Source organism: Mastigoproctus giganteus, chromosome 5 (assembly GCF_048544385.1).
Source record: "Mastigoproctus giganteus isolate SK-2022 chromosome 5, ASM4854438v1, whole genome shotgun sequence".
NCBI lineage: Eukaryota > Metazoa > Arthropoda > Arachnida > Uropygi > Thelyphonidae > Mastigoproctus > Mastigoproctus giganteus.
Genome location: NC_143579.1, coordinates 166,527,233 through 166,549,222, shown reverse-complemented (window position 1 = coordinate 166,549,222; position 21,990 = coordinate 166,527,233). Strand labels below are relative to the sequence as shown.

The 21,990-nt window shown below is 37.6% G+C and overlaps 1 protein-coding gene across 1 annotated transcript in view; it reads left to right on the top strand.

Annotated features, from left to right (window-relative positions):
* LOC150085816 (retinol dehydrogenase 11-like) overlaps positions 1-21,990 on the top strand; it is a 130,017-nt gene that overhangs the window by 47,427 nt on the left and 60,600 nt on the right. Inside the window, exon 2 of the mRNA XM_090374262.1 lies at positions 20,707-20,949. Within this exon, the coding sequence (XP_090230388.1) occupies positions 20,707-20,949 (243 nt within the window). The remainder of the gene's footprint in view (positions 1-20,706; positions 20,950-21,990) is intronic.

Genomic DNA, 21,990 nt, shown 5'->3' with positions numbered 1-21,990 from the left:
CACAGACCGTCCGGACTTCGCCGAAATTGGATCCACTTGACTTGAGTGTCACCCGAATATAAGTTCCATCAGCGTTTTAGACTCCCAGGTAGCAAGTACAGCTTGTCTGGCATATCTGAAAGAATGTTTGTGATAACCTCAAGGACCAATGGACGGTTTCTGGAGGAGTTTCTGGACTCGCCACTACTCATAGTGGCGAGTCCAGCGCAGACCATCACTCTTGCATCAATATACATTTACTTAAATCAGTCTGCAAGCATAGCACAGTGGCATCGTCACTGTCCTTCCCACACCGGATGGAAAAGGTCCGCATTCAAATACCGTCAACGACGTGAGGAACTGTAATGGGCTTTCTTCAATCCTAGGTTAAGTTAGTCGGGCTCAGGCGTAGATAGCAAGATCCCTTCTTCTTCTCCCCCCCCCAAAAGCTCGGGTTTTTCGTCCAGCAAAACAGGAAAATCGATCACACGCAATTCTCGAACAATACGTTACTTCAGTAGTTGAACTAATATTCCGGGTGACCCCAATGTGACATTTATCTGCTTTATACCACTGAGTACGAACACGCGACGCTGTTACTGGAGGCTTGTATCTTCTGAACTGAGCAGCGTACCTTATAAAGTGGGTGAGTTGATTTTTGGACCAAGCTTCCATCTGTTGTTGATGAAGTTGATGGGTTATGGGTTGAATAAATTCAAAGGAGAAGTAGACACGAATTCTTGTAGGATAGGGATGGGTGAACCGTTTTTTTTTTTTTTTTTTTTTTTTTTTGGCTGATGCTATATAAGATTGCTTCCTTGCACCATTGGCCATTACTACTGCTACATATCTTCCTATTTATATAAACATGAATTGTGCATGCTCTGATCCACTAATTGTTTTCAACAGTGTGGACTGGCCTCTCAAATACATGCCACAAGCTGTGCAAGCAATGGAATCATGACTCACTGGGAATAACATGACTCAGCTATAACTACAGTCAAGGGTAAAGGGAAGAGCTTTTGCTTCCATAACAGTAGTTGTCTCAGACAGTTTTTAAATTCTGTGCACTGGGACCAACTGATGATGATGTTACCAATTCCAAATTCTAAATGTGTTATTCAGGGAAGTAATCATAGAAAGTACTAGGCATTTCATACCAAATAAGAAATATTGTTCGAAGCTTAAACCTAAATGGAAGTCAGATGAACTGATGCGACTTGTGGCAGAGAAGAAAAATGCATGGGATACATACAAATTATCAGATGACAGATAGGCCTACAGTAGATATAAATTATTTTATAATCAGGTCACAAAGAGAGGTTAGGCAAGCTAAAGCAGATTACAGGAAGACTCTAGCAATAGTGTTGAATCCAGAGGGTGAGTTTCACGACCGGTGGAATAAAATTCCCCCTCCCGGTGAAAAATTTTAATTTTTATTTTAATATTCATTCAAAGACCTGGGACGTTGAAATTTTTGCCACATTTTTTGTTTGATTGAAATTGTTTTTTTTGTTTGATTTTTAATTGAAATTTTCTTACTGCGCTCTTCAGGGACCATATTATCAGTTTACACTATGTTATTATAAAACTTGAATTCAATAAATTTATGGCAAATAAAAACAGCATGAAAACTCGCATCAACTAAGTGTGGTACTCGTTAGGTGATACATGGCGAAAATAAATCACTAAAATTCAAAAGACGAAATTTTTAAAATAATTAAATGGGCAATATTTCAGGCTGCACAAATTGTAACTAAACGTCACTATTTCAAGTGTCGGCATTTTCATTTCATGTTTCCCTTTAGTTTCACACAAAACGTCTCTTGATAGTGTTTCCCACAAACGGTCTACTTACGACTAATTCTTTGTTTATATATCGCAAACAAGGTCGCAGGCTGCTGGTTGATTGGTTGTTAGGAGTTTTATGGAGCATCAGCATCTAAGGCTATATGCGCCAAGTTGCAGGCTGCGAATAGGTTCGCCTGAATTGGTTTCTGAAAGATGCTATTGTAATTATAGTGTCCCAGTCTGCTGGGGTAGCATAGTGGTATTGTCACCGTCCGCCCCACATCCGGTGGAAAAGGCCCGGGTTCGAATCGGTCGTCAATGACCGAGGACCTTTAATGGGCTTTTTTCACTCCGTGGCTGAGTTAGTCGGTTTCCCCTAACATAAAGCGGGGTTTTTTTCATCCAGCAAAACAGGTAAATCGACCAGAGAACACGCAATTTACAGACACTAAACATAAACGGGTATATGTAATCATTTTCAGGCAACCCTAATATAATAATTTGATTTGACTTTTTTTTTTTTTTTTTTTATAAAGTGTCCCGCGGCTTTCAGGTAGGGCTAAATTTCTGGGTAGAGAGGGGTGGCTAATGCAGCCACTAGTTCAATCTTCGGCAGTTTCGCTTTATGGTTTCCGCATTCCCTTTACTTGTTTTTTTCACAGCAAGAGTCTACTTGTGGCTAATTCTTCCATTGTATACTGCAAACAAGAAGGTTTGGTCGCAGCCTATAAACAATACATTTTATAATCTTTTTATTATACGTGTATCTGTACCGTAATATTGCAAGATTGCATGAAGATAAGTTTAGAGGACCCAAATGAGTTATCGGAAAAATTAATAAATGAAATTATTTATACACACGCAAAGAAAAAGCAAAGAATAATAAGATTATTACAAAACAGTACTTGCATGTTTGATTATAATTGGCGTATATATATATATATATATTGAGAATTTTAATCGGTGATTTTCATATTAAACTATGATTACTATCAGTAACATGGTTTTTGTGAATTGACTATTAGTATTTAGATGTTAAATAATAAATATTTTCTTTTGTTTCCTCATTTTCTCTTATTATAACATTCATAAATATGCATAATCTGTATATTTATAAATAATTTTTTAATTTATATTTACGCATGTATTTATGCATATTTTAAATTTATATTATGCATAAATATACACATTTGTTTGTAACATATACATATGTTGTAAATATTAAATAATAATAAAAAATATACACATGTACCTCCCCCGGAGTTTACATTCTCCTCTCGGTGCAAACGCTCTGGATTCAACACTGTCTAGCAAAGAATGCAAAGAAGTCTTTCCTTACAAGTTTGGAATCAGCGTATGACAACAATTTCGTTAATTTTTTTGAAATTAGCTGTTACAATGTAAGGTTTAATATAAAAAAAAAACACATTACAAAGTACATAGCGCATTATAGCCAAAGTAGTTTATGCGCCATCAAACCCCCATATCAACAACAACAAAGTACAGTACTTTAAGATTTTTTTTTATTAAGCATTAAATTTACAACAAAATATTAAAATGATTAACAAGGCCGTGCAAAAGCACATGGATGTTCGGGTGCAAAAGAGGTTAAGGGGCCTCGTTTATTTATGCTGAGACTGACTCCTTCGATCCCCCCCCCCCCAGGTCGGGGATCTTGCGGTGCCGCATCCCATGCGGTTCTGATGATTAATATTAACTATACTGATTTTTCATAAAAATATCCTCCATGAGATTTTATCATTGCTTTACACAGACGTAGCATTCTGGAGATTAATTTTATAATCTTGACTAACATTATTTCAAGTGATCTGCAAGGTTTTCCCTATATTTTGTGAAGATGGACAAACTTCATGGACTTGGGAGTATAGATTATCCCATAAAAGCTCTATTTTATTGCACTAACATAGGGATCACTGGTGATGAGGGTACCATCTGTATGTATTTGTATGCTTTCTCAGGACTTCTGTGACACTCAATCAACTGGAAAGAGTAAGGCAATACTGTCTCCTTTTCAGTTGCTCGAAAGCTCTGCACAGCTTAGAGCAGTGCTTCCAGTCAATGTCTTATTGTATCTTCCACAAATTCGAAGTACACAAGACATTGCATTATGTTCAAGAATGTTTTTAAAGCCTTTTCTTAATTTTTTTTCAATCCTGATGATGTCACCTAGTCCAGAAAAACAGAAGCAACCCTAGATGATCATGATGGAACCACTTCCGTGCTTGACCTAGGTGCTAAATGTGGCGTCTCACATAAACTCTACGCTTAAATCAAAAAATTTCAAATTTGGATTCATCAGTTCACAGTACATGTTTCCACTTTCAGATTGTCCAATATTATTGGGTCTTGGCCTAAGCCAACCGTTTCTTTCGATTTTCTTATTTAAGATGAAATTTTACAGTGAATGGAAACTCGAGGTTTTGTTCCTATTGAGCTAAAACGGATTTCAGGTGCAGTCATCGACTGCATTTAGAAATCAGTGTTTTGGTCTCATTATCTTGCTTCTGTTATTATTCGCGATCGCCCTGATCATGGTTTGTCCTTGAAATTATTAATTAAATTATACTTCAATTGACCCAGAACTGAATCATGACCCAGACTAGAGCAGCAAAGCAACAAGCACGAGTAGCAGTAGTACTGGGTTGAATGGGTTGAGCACGCTGAATTCTGATGGGATCCTTCCACTTGTTCAGATTACGAACCTAAGGGGGCATAAATTCAAATTAAGAAAAGACAGATGTAGAATAGATGTGCGGAAATTTGCCTTTAGCCAGCGGGTGGTTAATTGCTGGAACAAACTTCCATCTATCGCTGTGGAAGTTGACAGGTTAAATAAATTTAGGGAGAAACTAGACAGGCATTTGGAGGGAATGGTGTGATTTTTTTTTTTGGCTGATGCTGCATAAGCTCATACACTTGCTTTCTTGCATCACATGCCAATACTACTACTACTATTATTATGGCTTTTTTTCAACGCGTGATTTTTCAACGCATCACACTCTGAAAAAATGTGCGAAATGTGAAATGTTTGCAGACCTATCTAGAAAAGGACATGATCTAGCCAGGGAGGATGTCTTTGTGTGTGCTAGGTGCAGAGACTGTGAAGAAACTAGGCGCCAACTCAGCGTTCTGATCGGCATCTACGAGAGTGTGAGGTGTAGGGTAGATGCCATCGAAGAAATTAATATGTGGGGCCCCATCAAGCTCTCAGCTGCCCCATTCAACTCCATAGCTCACTCCTGTGCATCAGGCGACACACCGGCAATCCGAGAATGCGCTGTGGGACCGGCGCATTCTCCAAGGCAGAATGCGCTGGTCCCCGCAGGAATTAGTTATTGTTGGTGACTCAATTGTCAGGTAGATGGGGAATAATTACCCCAAAAAAGGATAGGTGGAGCAGGACCAGGGCATGTCTACCAGGGCAGATATCATTTGTTAAGGGACAAAAGGTGATATTGTTGTACACGTTAGCATTAATAACCTTAAGAGTAAGATCTGCAACTTTAATTAACAAGTACAGGTTAATTCTGAAAAAAAAAAACGTCGCGAGTCAGGGTTAAATTTGAAAGTATCTGCAATTCTGAACAGATACAATAGGAGGGAGTATATGATGAGAGCTTTGTAAAAATTCGGCCGTGGAGAGATTGTACAAGGCTCACATGGTAGAATTTTTTCATCGTGGTCAGTGCTTGCTAACAGGAAAGAATGCTTCTAAAGGCAAGGGATACGCTTGAATAGAAAGGGTGCAAGAATATTTGCTGATGCTAATGAGGCAGTGTTAGGTGGGACACTGCTGCTCCTGCCCACCTGGCTACGGAGGCGCCACCACAACAACAATAAAAGTATTTTATATCAACGTAGTTCCGGAAATGCTTGGTTTCCGAGTTTTGAAGGTCTGTCTATGACACTTAACTGTCTATGACACCTTATAGTAATTGTTCAAAATGTCCACCTTCTGCTGAATACAGGCCTCACATTGACGTCTCATGGACTCGCAAAGACGATGCCAAATTCCTGGCATGTTTCGTATTGTCTCACAACCTGCCACAATTCGATTGCGAAGAGTTTCCACATCAGGTACCGGAGTCGAATACACCAATGACTTTAAACGGCCCCACAATTTAAATCAGTTGAGCATGGAGGCCAGGCAGTTGGACCACCTCTACCTATCCACCGACCAGAAAACCTTCGATTCAGCTAATTGCGGGCCAGGTGGCTGAAATGTGCGGGAGCGCCATCGTGCACGAAGTGTGCTTGTTGACGAATGATTAGTGACGTGTCGTCCAAGAAATCAGGCATGTTGTTTTCCATACAGTTTCTGTACGCCTGCCCTGAATTTGTTAGGAAGTACATGGGGCCCAAATAACTTATCACCAAAAACACCCACCCAGATGTTGAGGCTGAACGGCTGCTAGTGATGTGATGGAAGAATTGCATGTGGGTTTTCGTCAGCCCATACATGCTGATTGTGAAAGTTTTGAAAAATTTTGTGATAATTTGAAAAAGATTGTGAAAAATGGCGATGGATAAATTCAAACATTTTCCTGTCTGGACATCTTCGTTCTGGGAACCTTTCGTGATAAAACGACGAGCCTCCAGAGAATTGCCGTCCGCCAAACCGTACATAAAGTGCATATCTGCTTGTTCCTGATTTGAGTACATGGTCGGAATGGAAAACCACCAGATTCTGTCAGTACCTTGTAATGAAGGAAATCACTTTCGGGAGATAAGACATTCAGGTTAATAACTCGGAAACCAAGTATTTCCGGAACTATGTTGATATAAAATACATGTATTTTTATCGTCTACATATGAAGAACTCATTCCTGAAGCTGTGCCGTGTATTTTTGAGACACCCTGTATATATTGATCATAACGGCGGGCTACAGACTCTTTGGTCCCCATCTGGAACCGCTCCTGGAGTAAGTTACCATACTCGCTATACCTGAACCAATGAGACCCTCTTACTGAATTTCCTTAAAAATGTATGCAGTTCACAAAAATTTTAACAGCTATCCAGCTATACTGGATATTTTGATACTGGAAGTGAAACGTCATTTCGCTCTTTCAGAACGATATGTCGAACTTTCACAAATTTCATTAAAATCGGACTAATATAAATCCGAAATGAGTATTTAATTTTTTGAATACCTATGACATAGACCACGGGTTCGCAAACTTTTTCTATAAAGGGACAGAGTAAATATTTTAGGCTCTGCGGGCTAAATTGCGCGTAAAATTGAGAATATTAGGTAGGAACAATAAACTCGCTAATCCGAATTAATTGGGGGTAGAGGCCATCCGGATTAGGCGAGAATTCAGATTAGTGAAGCAAAAGATAGCCCTAAAAGACAAAAAAAAAAAAAAAAAACTTTAGTTCTCAAATACAAATGGAAAATTTAATGATATAGGTGGTGCTGGTAAAAATAAATAATTAAAACAAAATCACTATAGAGCCTTTATTTAAAAACTAAAAGACAATTTGGTTCATTCCCTGACCTTTCCGCATCCTCCGTATTTGGTGGTCACGGGCTCGAACCCCGGGCTAATCAAGAAGCGTGTGCTACGCACTGCTGCTGCTCCTTCCCACCTGGCTACGGAAGCGCCGAAAAGACATGCAGCAGAAACAGAACGTGTATGAGACAGAAAGTGGACAGACTGTTAGAGATGAGTCTTTAATTAACCTAATTGCCCTCTTCTGAATGGAATCTAGAAGCCTGAAAGAGGTTTTTGGGGCACTGCCCCAGATGTGGGAACAATATTCCATGGTAGGGAGGATTTGCAATTTGTAGAGTGAACAGGTGTTTGGAAGAAAAGTAACACCGAGAGCGAAAGAGAAAACCAAGGTTTTTAGATGCAGAGGAAGCAATATTTGTAATGTGCTTGTGCCAAGAGAGATTAGAAGTCAGGGTAATCCCCAAGATCTTGCCTAGAAATCAGAGTGCCATCGATCAATGATAAACATAGCAGCAGAAGAATCCGTTTTGCGAGATTTAAGACAGGACTGAGCTTTAGAAGGATTGAAATTAAGTTTTCTTTGCCCCACTGGAGAATTGCCTGGAGATCAGCATTTAAGGATTTTGCAGTGGATACTCGAGAAGTTGAAGCTGTTTGAGCAGGGAAGGGTTTCTCAAACTGGAAGTTGAAAAATAATGTGCTGTCACCAGCAAAAATATGGATAGGTTTTCCAGTTAATGGAAAAAGGCCATTAAAGAACTGAATCTTGGGGAACACGAGCGTTAGTGGAGAAGTTCGAAAACAGAGAGCTGTCTACCATCACCCGCAGTGAACGATCAGAGAGAAAACTGGATACCCAATCACAAAGAACAGCTGGCAAACCACAGGATGGAAGCTTACTTAGATCTTTTACCAAACACGATCAAAATCCTTTGAAATAGCAACAGCAATGGCTTAAGTTTCACCAAAAACCTTTCCATTGAATTTGTCCATAGATGCAGATCTTCTTCAAGAGGAATGTTTCCATTTACAATGGGTTTCCTCAGCCTACAAGTTATTTTTTAGTATGAATTTTTTCCCACCATAAAGTACGATTCAAGGTGTGTTGGTCTGTTAAACCTCGGGCTGTCATGGATTCCCGTACTCCACCCATCGATCCATCCATGTCCTCCTAGGTCTTATTCTTCTCCTTCAAGGAGGTATCCATTCCAGGATAGCCTTTGAATATCTGGTTTCTTGCATCTGTTTTACATGTCCATACCACGTTAAACGCTTTTCTTTGATAGCGTCAATAATATTCTTTTTCACTTCCATTTTCTCTCATGTCTTAATTCCGTTTTCTGTCTCTCTAGAAGTTCTTGCTGAAGTTCTTGCAGAGATGTCCATAAGCCAAAATATCACCAGTGGAACGACACTGACGGAATTCATACTGGCGATCGTCGACCAGGTGAAAGATTTCCACATAGTTTGAGTTGGCAGTTAATTGATTTCTTCATTACTTTGGAAAGAGTATAAGTAATCGCAATGGGACGATACTTGTAGGGAAGGAATTTGTCACCCCGTTTTAGGAACTGCCTGGATATGAGCAAATTTCCAAGCAGAAGATAAAATATCTTTGGAATAAGAAAGTGAAACAAGATGACACAATACAGGAGTAAGTTCACGGGCTTAGAACAAGTGGAGAAATAACATCAGGACCTGGAGCTTTCGTAGCATCAGATTCATCAAAATCCTTCTGACATTCTTTTGACGGAAAACCACAGGATTCATTGAATGAAGTGTAGTGGGAACGGTTTGGGGTGATTTACCAAGATACATGAGTTGGAAAAAACAAATAGGTTGGTAACAGATCAGCTTTATCTTTGGCTGATGTGGCAACAGAACCATCTGGTTTTGACAGAGGCGGGAACAGAGATGGACAAAAATTGCAGCCAAGCTTTGGAAAGACCAGAATGCTCGGCTACCATTAGAGCAAGAAGCAAGTTTTCTACTCTTAGCCTGTTCAAAATCTAGTTTGGACTAATCAATAACTGCTTTTCAAAGTATAAATAATACTTAATAATTTTTATTACGCAATGTCGCTTATAAAAACGTAGTACTGAAAATATTTTATAATGGAAATTCAGTACTTTTATACGATTTCAGAGAATATAGGCTTAGGGGTACGCGATGAAAATATTACAAATTGTACAACAAAAATGAAGACAACGAATATATTTATTTACCAATACACAAAATATGCAAAAATAAAGATAACAAATATATTTATTTATCAAAAACTTATCAAGGAAGGCGACATTAGGAATAAGATAAGCAGAAAAGATTAATGTGATTTATGGAACTGGCGTTTAGCTTTTAAAATATCATCAATGTTTGCTTTTGAATTGCTACAACCAACCAAGAGAATTGCCTTTAAATGTTCATCACTCAGCCTTGTTCGATATGTGGACTTTACATATTTCAGTTCTGAAAATGCTTGCTCACAGACATAAGTTGTACTGAACACTGATGCCATACCAGAGGCAAATTTCTTTAATTGTGAAAACTCATCAGATAAGCAGCGATAAAATTCTACAAGATTTCCTTCGCTGTGTTTCTCTTTCAATAGGTCATTTGATTGTAAATCAATGATCTCTAACTGTAGTTCGATTGGCACGTCATCAACGTTACAATGAAACAGATTTTGAAACAAAAGAATATCACTCTCAATTCTGTCGAGGTCTGAAAATCTTTCCAAAAAATGCTTTTTTAAGTCATTAATAATTTTATTTGGAAACTCGAGATTGATATCTTCTCCGATTTCGCTCGCCGTTGCCAAGGTATAAACCCAACTCACAAGCTGTCATTGAAACAGTAGTATTTCGTTGATTCACTATTTATTATATTTCCATATAAATAATTACAATATATTTTAGAAATTTTGATCATTTGTAGCACAGTGGGGAGCGGGCCGGTTGAACAGACTACGTGGACTCGATCTGGCCCGCGGGCCGTAGTTTGGTAATCCCTGAGCTAGTCTATGAATGGTGTACTTCAGTATATATTGATAGTTACAATAGCAGGGCATGATCATATATCACGAGTCTGGTGTCAGTAGATGTGTCAATGATCGCCAGCGCTCATCGCACTGCAATACAGTACGTTCTATAATACGGTGTAAGTATACTCCCCTCGTGCGATTCATAGTACTATTATCGGTGGCTATGTGCAGTGCTTGAAGCACCAAAGGTCGCTAGAACCTTCATGCGACAGGTTGTCGACTCCCACAGTTTTATGGACGTCCAAATATCCATAACCTGATATTCCTTTATGGCCCATTGTTTCTTGTTGTCATACACCTAAGTATGAACTTCCTAAACACGTTGCCAAGTTATTAGCACCCCTTGTTGGGAAAACTGTTTACACTGTTTCCAGTAGTATGCATTTACTGCGTATTATTAAAGATTTTACTATTTCTAAGAGCGAGGTTATAGTCTCCTTTGATGTAGTTTCTCTGTTCACTTCTGTTCCTGTGCGAGATGTCTTTTGAGCAGGGATGCCACATTGGGAGATAGAACCTCGCTCTCTACAGATGATATTTGTACTGCTCTTAATCTGTTTAATGGGGGGGGGGGGGTGATCATGTTCAGTGACTCTCTATTTCGCCAATTACCAAGTTATTAGTACCCCTTGTTGGGAAAACTGTTTACACTGTTTCCAGTAGTATGCATTTACTGCGTATTATTAAAGATTTTACTATTTCTAAGAGCGAGGTTAGTCTCCTTTGATGTAGTTTCTCTGTTCACTTCTGTTCCTGTGCGAGATGTCTTTTGAGCAGGGATGCCACATTGGGAGATAGAACCTCGCTCTCTACAGATGATATTTGTACTGCTCTTAATCTGTTTAATGGGGGGGGGGGTGATCATGTTCAGTGACTCTCTATTTCGCCAAATACAGGGCACAGCTATAGGTACTCCCATTAGTCCTATCATGGCCAATATTGCCACAGAGGAAGTTCAGCTATCACTCTCTGGTGTCATTATTTTGACGATATTTTTGCAATTGTACCCCAGGGATCAGAATATGGACTACTGCAATATCTCAATTCCCTGTCACCCGTCATTCAGTTTATGATTGAACTAGAGGTTGATAATTCTCTTCCTTTTTTTGGATGTGTTAGTCCAACGCGCGGATTCGCGTTTAGTAACTTCCGTTTTTAGGAAGCCAATGTGCGTAGGCCAATTTAACAATTATGGCTCTGCCCACACCCCTGGTCATTTACGTAGCACTGCTCCCACTTTATTCTCCCATGCTTGGATGCACTCTAGTTCGACTGGTGACAGGCAATTGGAGATTTCTAAAATTAGGGCGGAGCTTTCAAATTGCAGCTATCCACCTCATGTTCTAGGTAGATGCGAGCTTCAGGCTCACGAATTTGTTACGAAATCTAGCCCGCCTCACATCAATCAATTTATCTCTACTGCCTACATCCCCTATTATCCAGGCATATCGGAACGTCTTGTTAGGATTTTGCGTCTCCATCATGTACGATGTATGCAACTTCCGGGGAGGAAATTGCAATCTATTATTTCTAAGGTAAAAGCACCTGTTCTTCCTTTCCTAGAGAGTGGTTCCATATACTGGATTGAGGGGGGGGGGGTGTTCTGTAGGCGAGTCTGGAAGAAGATTGAAAGATCGGGTTTCTGAGCATGAGGTGGCTCTACAAACCGCTAATTTTGAACAATCCGCAGTCGCCGAGCATTATTGGGTGAGGAGCACAATCTTGTTCCCCAACAGGATATGGAAATCGTCGACTATTCACGTGATTACCGCCAGCGCTCATGGCTTGAAGCACTGCACATAGCCACCAATAATAGAACTATGAATCGCACAAGTTATTTTGTTGTGCTATTATTTGGGTTTTAGGAGCATTAGACTAAGGCCATGTTGCTCCGGGGATATGCAATGGTCATTCCCTGACCTTTCCGCATCCTCCGTATTTGGTGGTCAGGGCTTGAACCCCGGTCTAATCAAGAAGCATGTGCTATGCACTGCTGCTCCTGCCCACCTGGCTATGGAGGCACTAGAATCACACGAGGAGAGTACACTTACACCGTATTATAGAATGCACTGTATTGCAGTGCAATGAGCACTGCTGATCATCATGTGTACGTAATTCTGCTTTACCGACACCAGACTTGTGATATATGATTACAGCTGACTTGTGCTTTTGTAACCATCAATATATAATGAAGTAGAAGGGGTGGTGGGGTAATGCTTATCAGAAGCAGCCTGAGTGCAACGATAGCTTTCCCGGATTCAGACATTTCACATGCTAGTATAGAGTCTGTATGGTGTGAGATAGTTGGAAACAAAGGTATAATGCGAGTAGGAGTAATCTACAGACCAGGTGATTGTGAAGATTATGGCAAAAGCTTCTACATGCAAATGGAATGGGCAAGTAAGCGTCAATGCCTTATTATGGGTGATTTCAATTTGCCTCTAATTGATTGGAGTAAATGGGAAGGAAACTCGACATGGGGAACAAAAGTTTTAAATCAACTAGATGACTGTTATTTGTATCAACATGTCAGGGAAAGTACTAGAGAAAAGAATATCCTAGACCTCATCATCACACATGAATCAGATGACATAACAGGGCTGACAGTAGAGGAACCAGTAGCAGGAAGTGATCACGGAGTTCTACAGTGGATGATGACGAGAGAGGTAGCAGAAGTAAAAGGCAAAGGAATGGGTTTTAATTTCAGAAAAGGAAATTACGATGCCTTAAGGTACTACATGGCCTCTATTAACTGGGTTGATATCGTGCAGAGAATGATTACAATTGAACTGTGGTACGCTTTTAAAACATTAATCACAGATGCCTTGAACGCGTATATACCATTAAAAAAATACTCCACGAGAAGGGTTCCAAGTTGGATGAATAGTGAAGTTGCCACATTACTTGAGCAGAAAAAGGTGGCATGGAAAGGTTACAGAGCAATAAAAAGTACTGAAGCCTATAACAGCTACAAGGTGATGTGTAACAGAGCCACAGAAAAGGTTCGACAGGCAAAGGCAGTTTATGAGAAATCACTAGCAAACACAGCAAAGAGGGGGGATAAAGAATTCTTCACATATATAAATACCAAGAAGAGCAGGACAAACCAGATCAGACCTTTACGTAAGGGAAAGGGGATAGTATTAAGTACACCAGCTGCCGTTGCAGATGAACTCAACAGTTATTTTGCATCGATATTTACAAATGAAAAGCCTTTTGTGGCAATGGGAAATTGTGGGAGCGAAGTTAAAAAATATGTAATTAATGATATTGAAATTTCGCAAGATTATTTAATGAAAAACCTTTCGAGCCTACAGACCCGTAAGGCTCCTGGAGTTGATGGAATATACCCTATAATCTTAAGAGAGGCGGCAAGCGAGTGCATTGAACCATTGAGGCTAATTATACGAGCATCACTAGACTCTGGGGAGATTCCCTTGGATTGGAAAAGTGCAAATGTATCTCCCATACATAAGGGTGGCTCTAAAAGTGAAGTTGGAAATTATCGACTTGTCCGTCTGACTTCAGTAGTGGGGAAAATCATGGAGGCAATGATCAAGGGTGGAATTCAGGATCATTTGGATCGAATTGAGATTCTCAAGGATACTCAGCATGGTTTTGTAAAGGGAAAAATCATGTTTAACAAATCTGGTTCGCTATTTCGAAAGGGTCACTCACGAGCTGGATTTATGGAATAATTTCGACATTGTTTATTTAGATTTCAGCAAAGCTTTTGACTCGGTCCCACATGAGCGGTTGCTTTATAAGCTGGAACAGGTTGGAATCACTGGGAAAATCCTTAGATGGATAGAAGGATGGCTTCAGGGCAGGAGGCAGAGGGTTGTGATAAATGGTTATTCCTCAGATTGGGTTTATGTAAGAAGTGGGGTTCCCCAAGGATCAGTATTAGGACCACTGTTGTTTTTAATTTTCATAAATCGACATCGACATCGATAAAGGGATAGAGGGCGTGAAGTCTAAATTTGCAGATGATGTTAAAATTGGTAGAGTAGTTAATGATCACTGTCAAGCTGAGCTTCTTCAGAGAGACCTAGATAGACTTTAGGAATGGTCAGAAAAATGGCAGCTGTGCTTTAATCCAACAAAGTGTAAGGTATTACACCTGGGAAACAGTAATCCCAAAAAAACTTATTCACTTGGTGGAGTTCAACTAAACCCAGTACTGGAGGAAAGGGACTTGGGTGTTACAATACGGTCAGACATGAAATTCTCTGAGCATTGTAAACAGGTTGCAAGGAAGGCCCATGGTGTTCTATCGATGATCTATCGAACTTTTGCAAGTAGAGATAGGGACGTGATAATCCCATTATATAAGGCTTATGTTAGACCACACTTGGAATACTGTGTTCAAGTATGGAGACCGCACCTAAAGAAAGACATCGAGCTTCTTGAAAGGGTGCAAAGAAGGGTAACTCGCCTGGTGAGATCGGCAAAAGGGCATCCTTATGAAGAAAGACTTCGAATATGTGGGTTGCAGAGTTTGGAAACTAGACACCTTAGAGGAGATTTGATTGAGGTGTTTAAGGCTTTGAGAGGCATCAGTAAAATGAATGAGGACAAAATTTTCAAGATTATAAATGATGCTAGAACTAAGGGACATAAATTCAAGTTACGGGGGGAAATGTTTAGATTGGACTGCAGGAAGTTTTATTTTAGCCAGCTAGTTATAAATTACTGGAATAAGTTGCCTTCATGGGTGGTAGAGGCCAACAGTTTGGGGAAATTCAAAGGTCATCTGGATACTACTTTCGGGTAAGGGAAGCGCATAGGATGATAGGTTTAATTTCCTTTTTATTTTTTTTTTTATTTTATTTTTTTATTTATTAATTATTATTATTTAGTTATTTATTTTTTTTTTGTTTTTATCATTGTTTTGTTCGGATTTTTTTTTTTTTGGCTGGTGCAGCATAAGCCATAGGCTTTCTTGCACCATGCGGCCGTTATTAATACTAATACTAAAGTACACCATTCACAGACTAGCTGATGAAGAGGCACTTCGCTTCGAAAGCTACTATGTATTTTAACACTTTTATTATATTATATTTTAACACTTTTCTCTTATTTTATTTCTGTTTTATCTTATGTATATATCATTTTTATTTTAATAAATCTATTTTAACCAGTGTCGGTCATCACAAGAAACTTGGATGGTACATTGTATTCTTTTAGCACCGCTATAGTGTCATTGCATAATAAACACAAAGCTTTTGCATTTAATTCGATAACAAAATAATATACACTCCACAGGGCATTAAAAGTGCAACATTCAAAGTCCACTTTTCTCTTCTTTTTTTGGTTTGACATGACGGGTATACACTGGTAATAAAATAAAATGTTGCCATATGGCAAAACGTGTGGCACTCGAAACTGTGTTCACTTCGCTTCGAAAGCTACTATGTATTTTAACACTTTTATTATATTATATTTTAACACTTTTCTCTTATTTTATTTCTGTTTTATCTTATGTATATATCATTTTTATTTTAATAAATCTATTTTAACCAGTGTCGGTCATCACAAGAAACTTGGATGGTACATTGTATTCTTTTAGCACCGCTATAGTGTCATTGCATAATAAACACAAAGCTTTTGCATTTAATTCGATAACAAAATAATATACACTCCACAGGGCATTAAAAGTGCAACATTCAAAGTCCACTTTTCTCTTCTTTTTTTGGTTTGACATGACGGGTATACACTGGTAATAAAATAATATAATAATAATTAATAAATAAAAAAATAAAATAAAAAAAAAAATAAAAAGGAAATTAAACCTATCATCCTATGCGCTTCCCTTACCCGAAAGTAGTATCCAGATGACCTTTGAATTTCCCCAAACTGTTGGCCTCTACCACCCATGAAGGCAACTGAGGAATAACCATTTATCACAACCCTCTGCCTCCTGCCCTGAAGCCATCCTTCTATCCATCTAAGGATTTTCCCAGTGATTCCAACCTGTTCCAGCTTATAAAGCAACCGCTCATGTGGGACCGAGTCAAAAGCTTTGCTGAAATCTAAATAAACAATGTCGAAATTATTCCATAAATCCAGCTCGTGAGTGACCCTTTCGAAATAGCGAACCAGATTTGTTAAACATGATTTTTCCCTTTACAAAACCATGCTGAGTATCCTTGAGAATCTCAATTCGATCCAAATGATCCTGAATTCCACCCTTGAAAGTGTTAAAATACATAGTAGCTTTCGAAGGCACTTCGCTTCGAAAGCTACTATGTATTTTAACACTTTTATTATATTATATTTTAACACTTTTCTCTTATTTTATTTCTGTTTTATCTTATGTATATATCATTTTTATTTTAATAAATCTATTTTAACCAGTGTCGGTCATCACAAGAAACTTGGATGGTACATTGTATTCTTTTAGCACCGCTATAGTGTCATTGCATAATAAACACAAAGCTTTTGCATTTAATTCGATAACAAAATAATATACACTCCACAGGGCATTAAAAGTGCAACATTCAAAGTCCACTTTTCTCTTCTTTTTTTGGTTTGACATGACGGGTATACACTGGTAATAAAATAAAATGTTGCCATATGGCAAAACGTGTGGCACTCGAAACACTGTCAAGTTATCAATTGGTTCACTGCAATTTGTAGTGTGTCGAGCAGCAGTGTGAAGTGATGAGAGTGCCACATATGGTCTCTGTTGCAACTACTCAACTTTGTCGTTGTAGCACAAAAGCAGCCATAGGCAATATGTAAATGAATGAGCATGGCTGTGGACCAATAAAACTTTATTCATGGACAATGAAATTTGAATTTCATAAAATTTTCATTGTCACGAAATATTCTTCTTTTCATTTTTTTTCAACCATTTAAAAATGTAAAACCCATCCTTAGCTCATGGGCCGTACAAAAACAGGCAAAGGGCCGGATTTGGCCAGCAGGCTGTAGTTTGTTGGGCCCTGACATAAGATATCCATTTACCTATATTGTAGCTGAAGCTTGTTTTTTTATTGTTTTTTTATGATGCACTGGTTGGAAGAATTAGAAAGCAATATGGCAGATGCGTGGAAATGAATATTTGAAGTGAAACAATGAAATTTTAACACTTGTGTAATAATGAGGACACTCTGGTTGCTGGACTTGCAGCACTTTTCAAAAGACAACTACGGAGCATTCTGGATGCCGATGTTTTAAATACAAAAATGTTTTTGTGTTACTTTAAATTAGTTTTATCTTTATTATTATTAGCTATGGTGCAAGGAAGCCTGAGGCTTATTCTGCACCAGCCAAAAAAAATTCCCGGTTACCCTGAGAGAGAGAGAGAGAGAGAGCAAGAGTCAGAAGTAGAAAGCAATCACGAAGAATGAGAATGATGATGATATCCAGATCAGGACCCTGGGTGTGCCAAGCTCATACTCACAAGATGTGAACCCCTGGGCTGAAGTAAAGAGTTTAAAATATTAATAGAGCAGACTGTTGTTTTTTTTTACTTTTATTTTAATATACTTACCAAAATTACTGTTCTTGTTGTTAGGCATGTTGGCATATATGCATAATATGCCTATCGTCACTATATCAATATTGGATAGACTTTAATGAAATTTTATATTTGTGGCTTTAAAAAAGATTTGTCAAGCCATCCCAAATTTTATTAAAATCAGAGCAATAAAAATTGGGCAATTATTTATTTATTTTTTCCGTTCGTATTGAAAAAAAATAAAAATAAATAAAAACATACCCAGTGGTTGGATTTTATGAAATTATTTCTCTTTCAGAAAGATCTGTCAAATCTTCCCAAATTTCATTAAAATTGGACTAATATAAATCCAAAATTTTTTTTCTCATACATATGACATAGGCTATCCATAATACTGTAGCTGAACTGGATATTATTTGTTATGATGTGCTGGTTGGAGGAATTGTAGCTGAACTGGATATTGTTTGTTAGGATGCGGTGGTTGGAGGAATCAATGGGTAATGTGGTGGATGACCAGAAATGCACTATTCTTAGTTCACCCATAAAAATCGTCGCTTCTTTCTCAGTTTTCTTTTTTTTTTTTTTTTTTTTGTTACAAATCGTGAATTATTACTAATTGCTAATGTGCCCGAAATGTTACACACTACATACTGTTTCTTCTTTACTCAGGTGACAATTCAAACTCCATTACAACAGTAAGTTTTCTTCAATTTTTAAATAATAAAAGCACTTTATTAGTCATTTGCTTAATAAGAGATCTCTTAATGCAGGGATTTCCAACCATGAGGCTGTTCCTTCACACTGTGCAGCTGGAGGAAGGCTGTTAGGCAATCTACGTGTTACACATCCTATAGGTTTAAAACTAAAGAGTTATAAAATATAGTTTCACACTGGTATTTGAAATAACCATTTTCTGTAATATTAAGTTTTTTCTGTATTGCTTTTTTATAACATTTTATGTATTTTCCACAGTATTTAAAAATATTATTATAATCATATAAATAAATACATTTTCTGTTCATACTCCAAGATGGCCACAACAAAAGTTCAAGCAATAGAGAAAAACAAGAACATTACTATTTAGTATTCATGCAGGCTTCAACCACTGGACTTTTAGTGGTATGGCTGTTTAGGGATGAAAACCATTATATTACTATGGGAGTGTGCTCATATGTTCAACAGGCCTACAAAAGGACAAAGCTATTGCAGCCAGATTGAAATCCCAGGCAACTAAACAGTCATACGATAATAACTAGATACAGAACTTCTAATGCAGGTGTGCCCACAGACAACAGAACTGTTGTCTGTGGCAATGAATTCAGCACTGTGCTGTTAAAAATTAAAAAAAAAAAAAAAAACCTCTTCAAAGTGTTTGATCTACATGAAAAAGTATTGAAAAGTTGATCGATAGAGCAAAAAAGAGGAGACATTATTTTCAAAAACATTACAAGAACTGTAAATTTTGAAAATAATGCCGGAAAAAGGTTTAAGAATATGTAATAATTTATTAAAAGATGATAATGCATATTCTGAAGTATGAAAAGAACTTCCAAGGATAATCTCACAACTTATTCTACATTGCTTAGAATTTTCCTTTGATGAACCTCTCTTGCTGTAAAGTGGATGAGCCCAGAATTCTTTTTCCTCATTATTTTTATTATTATAATATTAGCCATATGGTGCAAGGAAGCCGAGGCTTATGCTGCACAAGCCAATAAAAAAAAAACCCACATTATCCTGAGAGAGAGAGAGAGAGAGAGAGAGAGAGAGAGAGAGAGAGAGAGAGAATCAGAAGTAGGGAATCACCAAGAAAGAGAAGAATGGTGATAACCAGCTCAGGACCCTGAGTTTGCCAAGCCCATACTCACCAGATGTGAGTCCCTGGAGTTTTTATGACAACTCTGAAGAATAGGAGGTATTAGAATCTATAATATGTGGTACCATGGGTTGAAGGTTGAAATGATGAAAGATACTTCTTGACATTAGACTTTAATTTCTGTAGCTTGTAATTTTCAGGAAATACATATGAAGGGAGGTTGTTTCAAAAAACAGAAGTTGAATAAATAAGAAAGAAGAAAAGTTGGTTCTATGAGTTTGGAGTTGGATAGTAAAAGGATGTTGACTAGTTGTAGCATGTGTTCTGATTGCTTTGGAAGAGAGAGTGAAAATTAAAGAAGAACAGTACCAATGGAAGTATCTATAGAAAAGGCATGCAGCAGAAACAGAATGTCTATGAGACAGTGAAGAGACTCTGTTAGAGATGAATCATTAATTAATCTAACTGCCTTCTTTTGAATGGAATCTAGAAGCCTGAGAGGTTTTTGGGGCACCACACCATATGTAGGAACAATATTCTACGGTTGGGTGGATTTAAGATTTGTACAGAGTGAACAGCTGTTTAGAAGAAAAGTAACGCAGGGAGTGAAAGACAGAACCCAGTTTACTGGATGCAGAGGAAGCAATATTTGTAAAGTGCTTATGCCAAGAGAGAGATTAGAAGTCGGGGTAATCCCCAATACAGATATATGATCTTGCCTAGAAATCAGAGTGTTATCGACAATAAGAATAGGAGATAAAGAATAATTTTTGCAAATATAAGACAGGACTAAGTTTTAGAAGGATTGAAATCAATGAAACCTGTAACACGTCTCAAAATAGGTTATCAAATTTAGCAATAATATCTACAGAAATATGACCTTGATCTGCACAGAATTATTAAAGAATTGTCTTCCAAAGCCAGAAAAATGGACTTTATTAAACTTTAGTTAAAATGATGCTGCCATTATAAATTTTCTTTATTTTTTTCATATTAATTAATAAATATTTGTTGTGGCTCTTTTTCATTATTGTTATCTTATATACACTGAATGTATGCAGATACTACTACATATTATATATGGTTATTTGTATTCATAACAAATGTTAATTTTAAATCCTCCTTTCTCTACAGGTGGTAGCTCAGGACTGGGTCGAGCACTCTCTGTCGAACTGGCACGGAGGGGAGCCCGAGTAATTGTGGCATGTCGTACAAAAGCTCGTAGAGATTCAACTGCATTTTTTCTGAGGAGCAAAACAGGTAGCTTCAACGTGCGTGTAATGTACATGGATCTCACCAGTCTAGATTCAGTCTGGGAAATGGCCAGAGATCTGTCAGAATCAGAGGATAAACTGGATATGATTATCACCAATGCTGGTAAAATGTTGTTTTTTCTTTCTTTCTTTCTTAAAATTTCTTCTCACAAAACAGTTCAACTGTAAGGGCACCATACTGTTCACATGTTAAACAGTGCAGTTTCCCCACATCCATATGTAGTAAATCAATACATATAATTCAGTTACAAAAGAAATTTTACTCGACAGTTAAAATTTTTCAGAGTTGCATATGCTCTTTATTTATTGAAGTGACATATAGAAACATCCACCTATAGTTCTGCTAGATTATAAGCAGATGATTACTGTGCCAAAGTATGCTTAGCAGCTTGTAATTATCCAGAGAAATCTTACCTAAAAAGCAAGCAACACCTGTTTTCCATTCCTTCCCCACTCCGGATGGTGCTCACCTTTTTAACTCTAGATTGGTTAAGAACTATTTTTAACAGTTGCTGAAATTTTTTGTTAGACAAAAGCAGAATGTGTGTATAATAAAATCAATGAAGAACAGTGGGTTTGCTGTTAGCTGATGTTATTATTCATAGAAAGTTATCTTAATGCATACCTTGTCCACTGCAGTCAGGTGCTCAAATCACTGGCAGTTAATCTCAAGATGGACCCTCCACTCCACATCCCCACATCCAGAATTAGTTTCTTATTACGGAATCTGCATATATCCTATACAAAGTTGCTTCATAATAACTTGATATATATACTTACATTCCAAACTAAAAAAGCAAAATAAAAACAATATCTATCATTAGTTAACAGGTTAATCAGTATGCAATAAGTTGGTAAGTGTAATTAGTTTAGACAACATATAAAGTAATAAATAAATAACTAGTCAATAGAGAAATCCAAAATATGTAATATAGATTAAAAAAACATATGAATCAGTTATGTTTTAGGATTATTCAGTTTCATTCCTTAAATTAAATTTTTACAATTTCTGTGATTAATATAAAAGCAAATTACTGTTATTTTTATTTCATATATTTGAAACACAAATTCACAATTGCTTACTAAACAATTACTAAACAATTGCTTACTAAATATCAGTGTATAAAAGCTTTTACTCATCTTA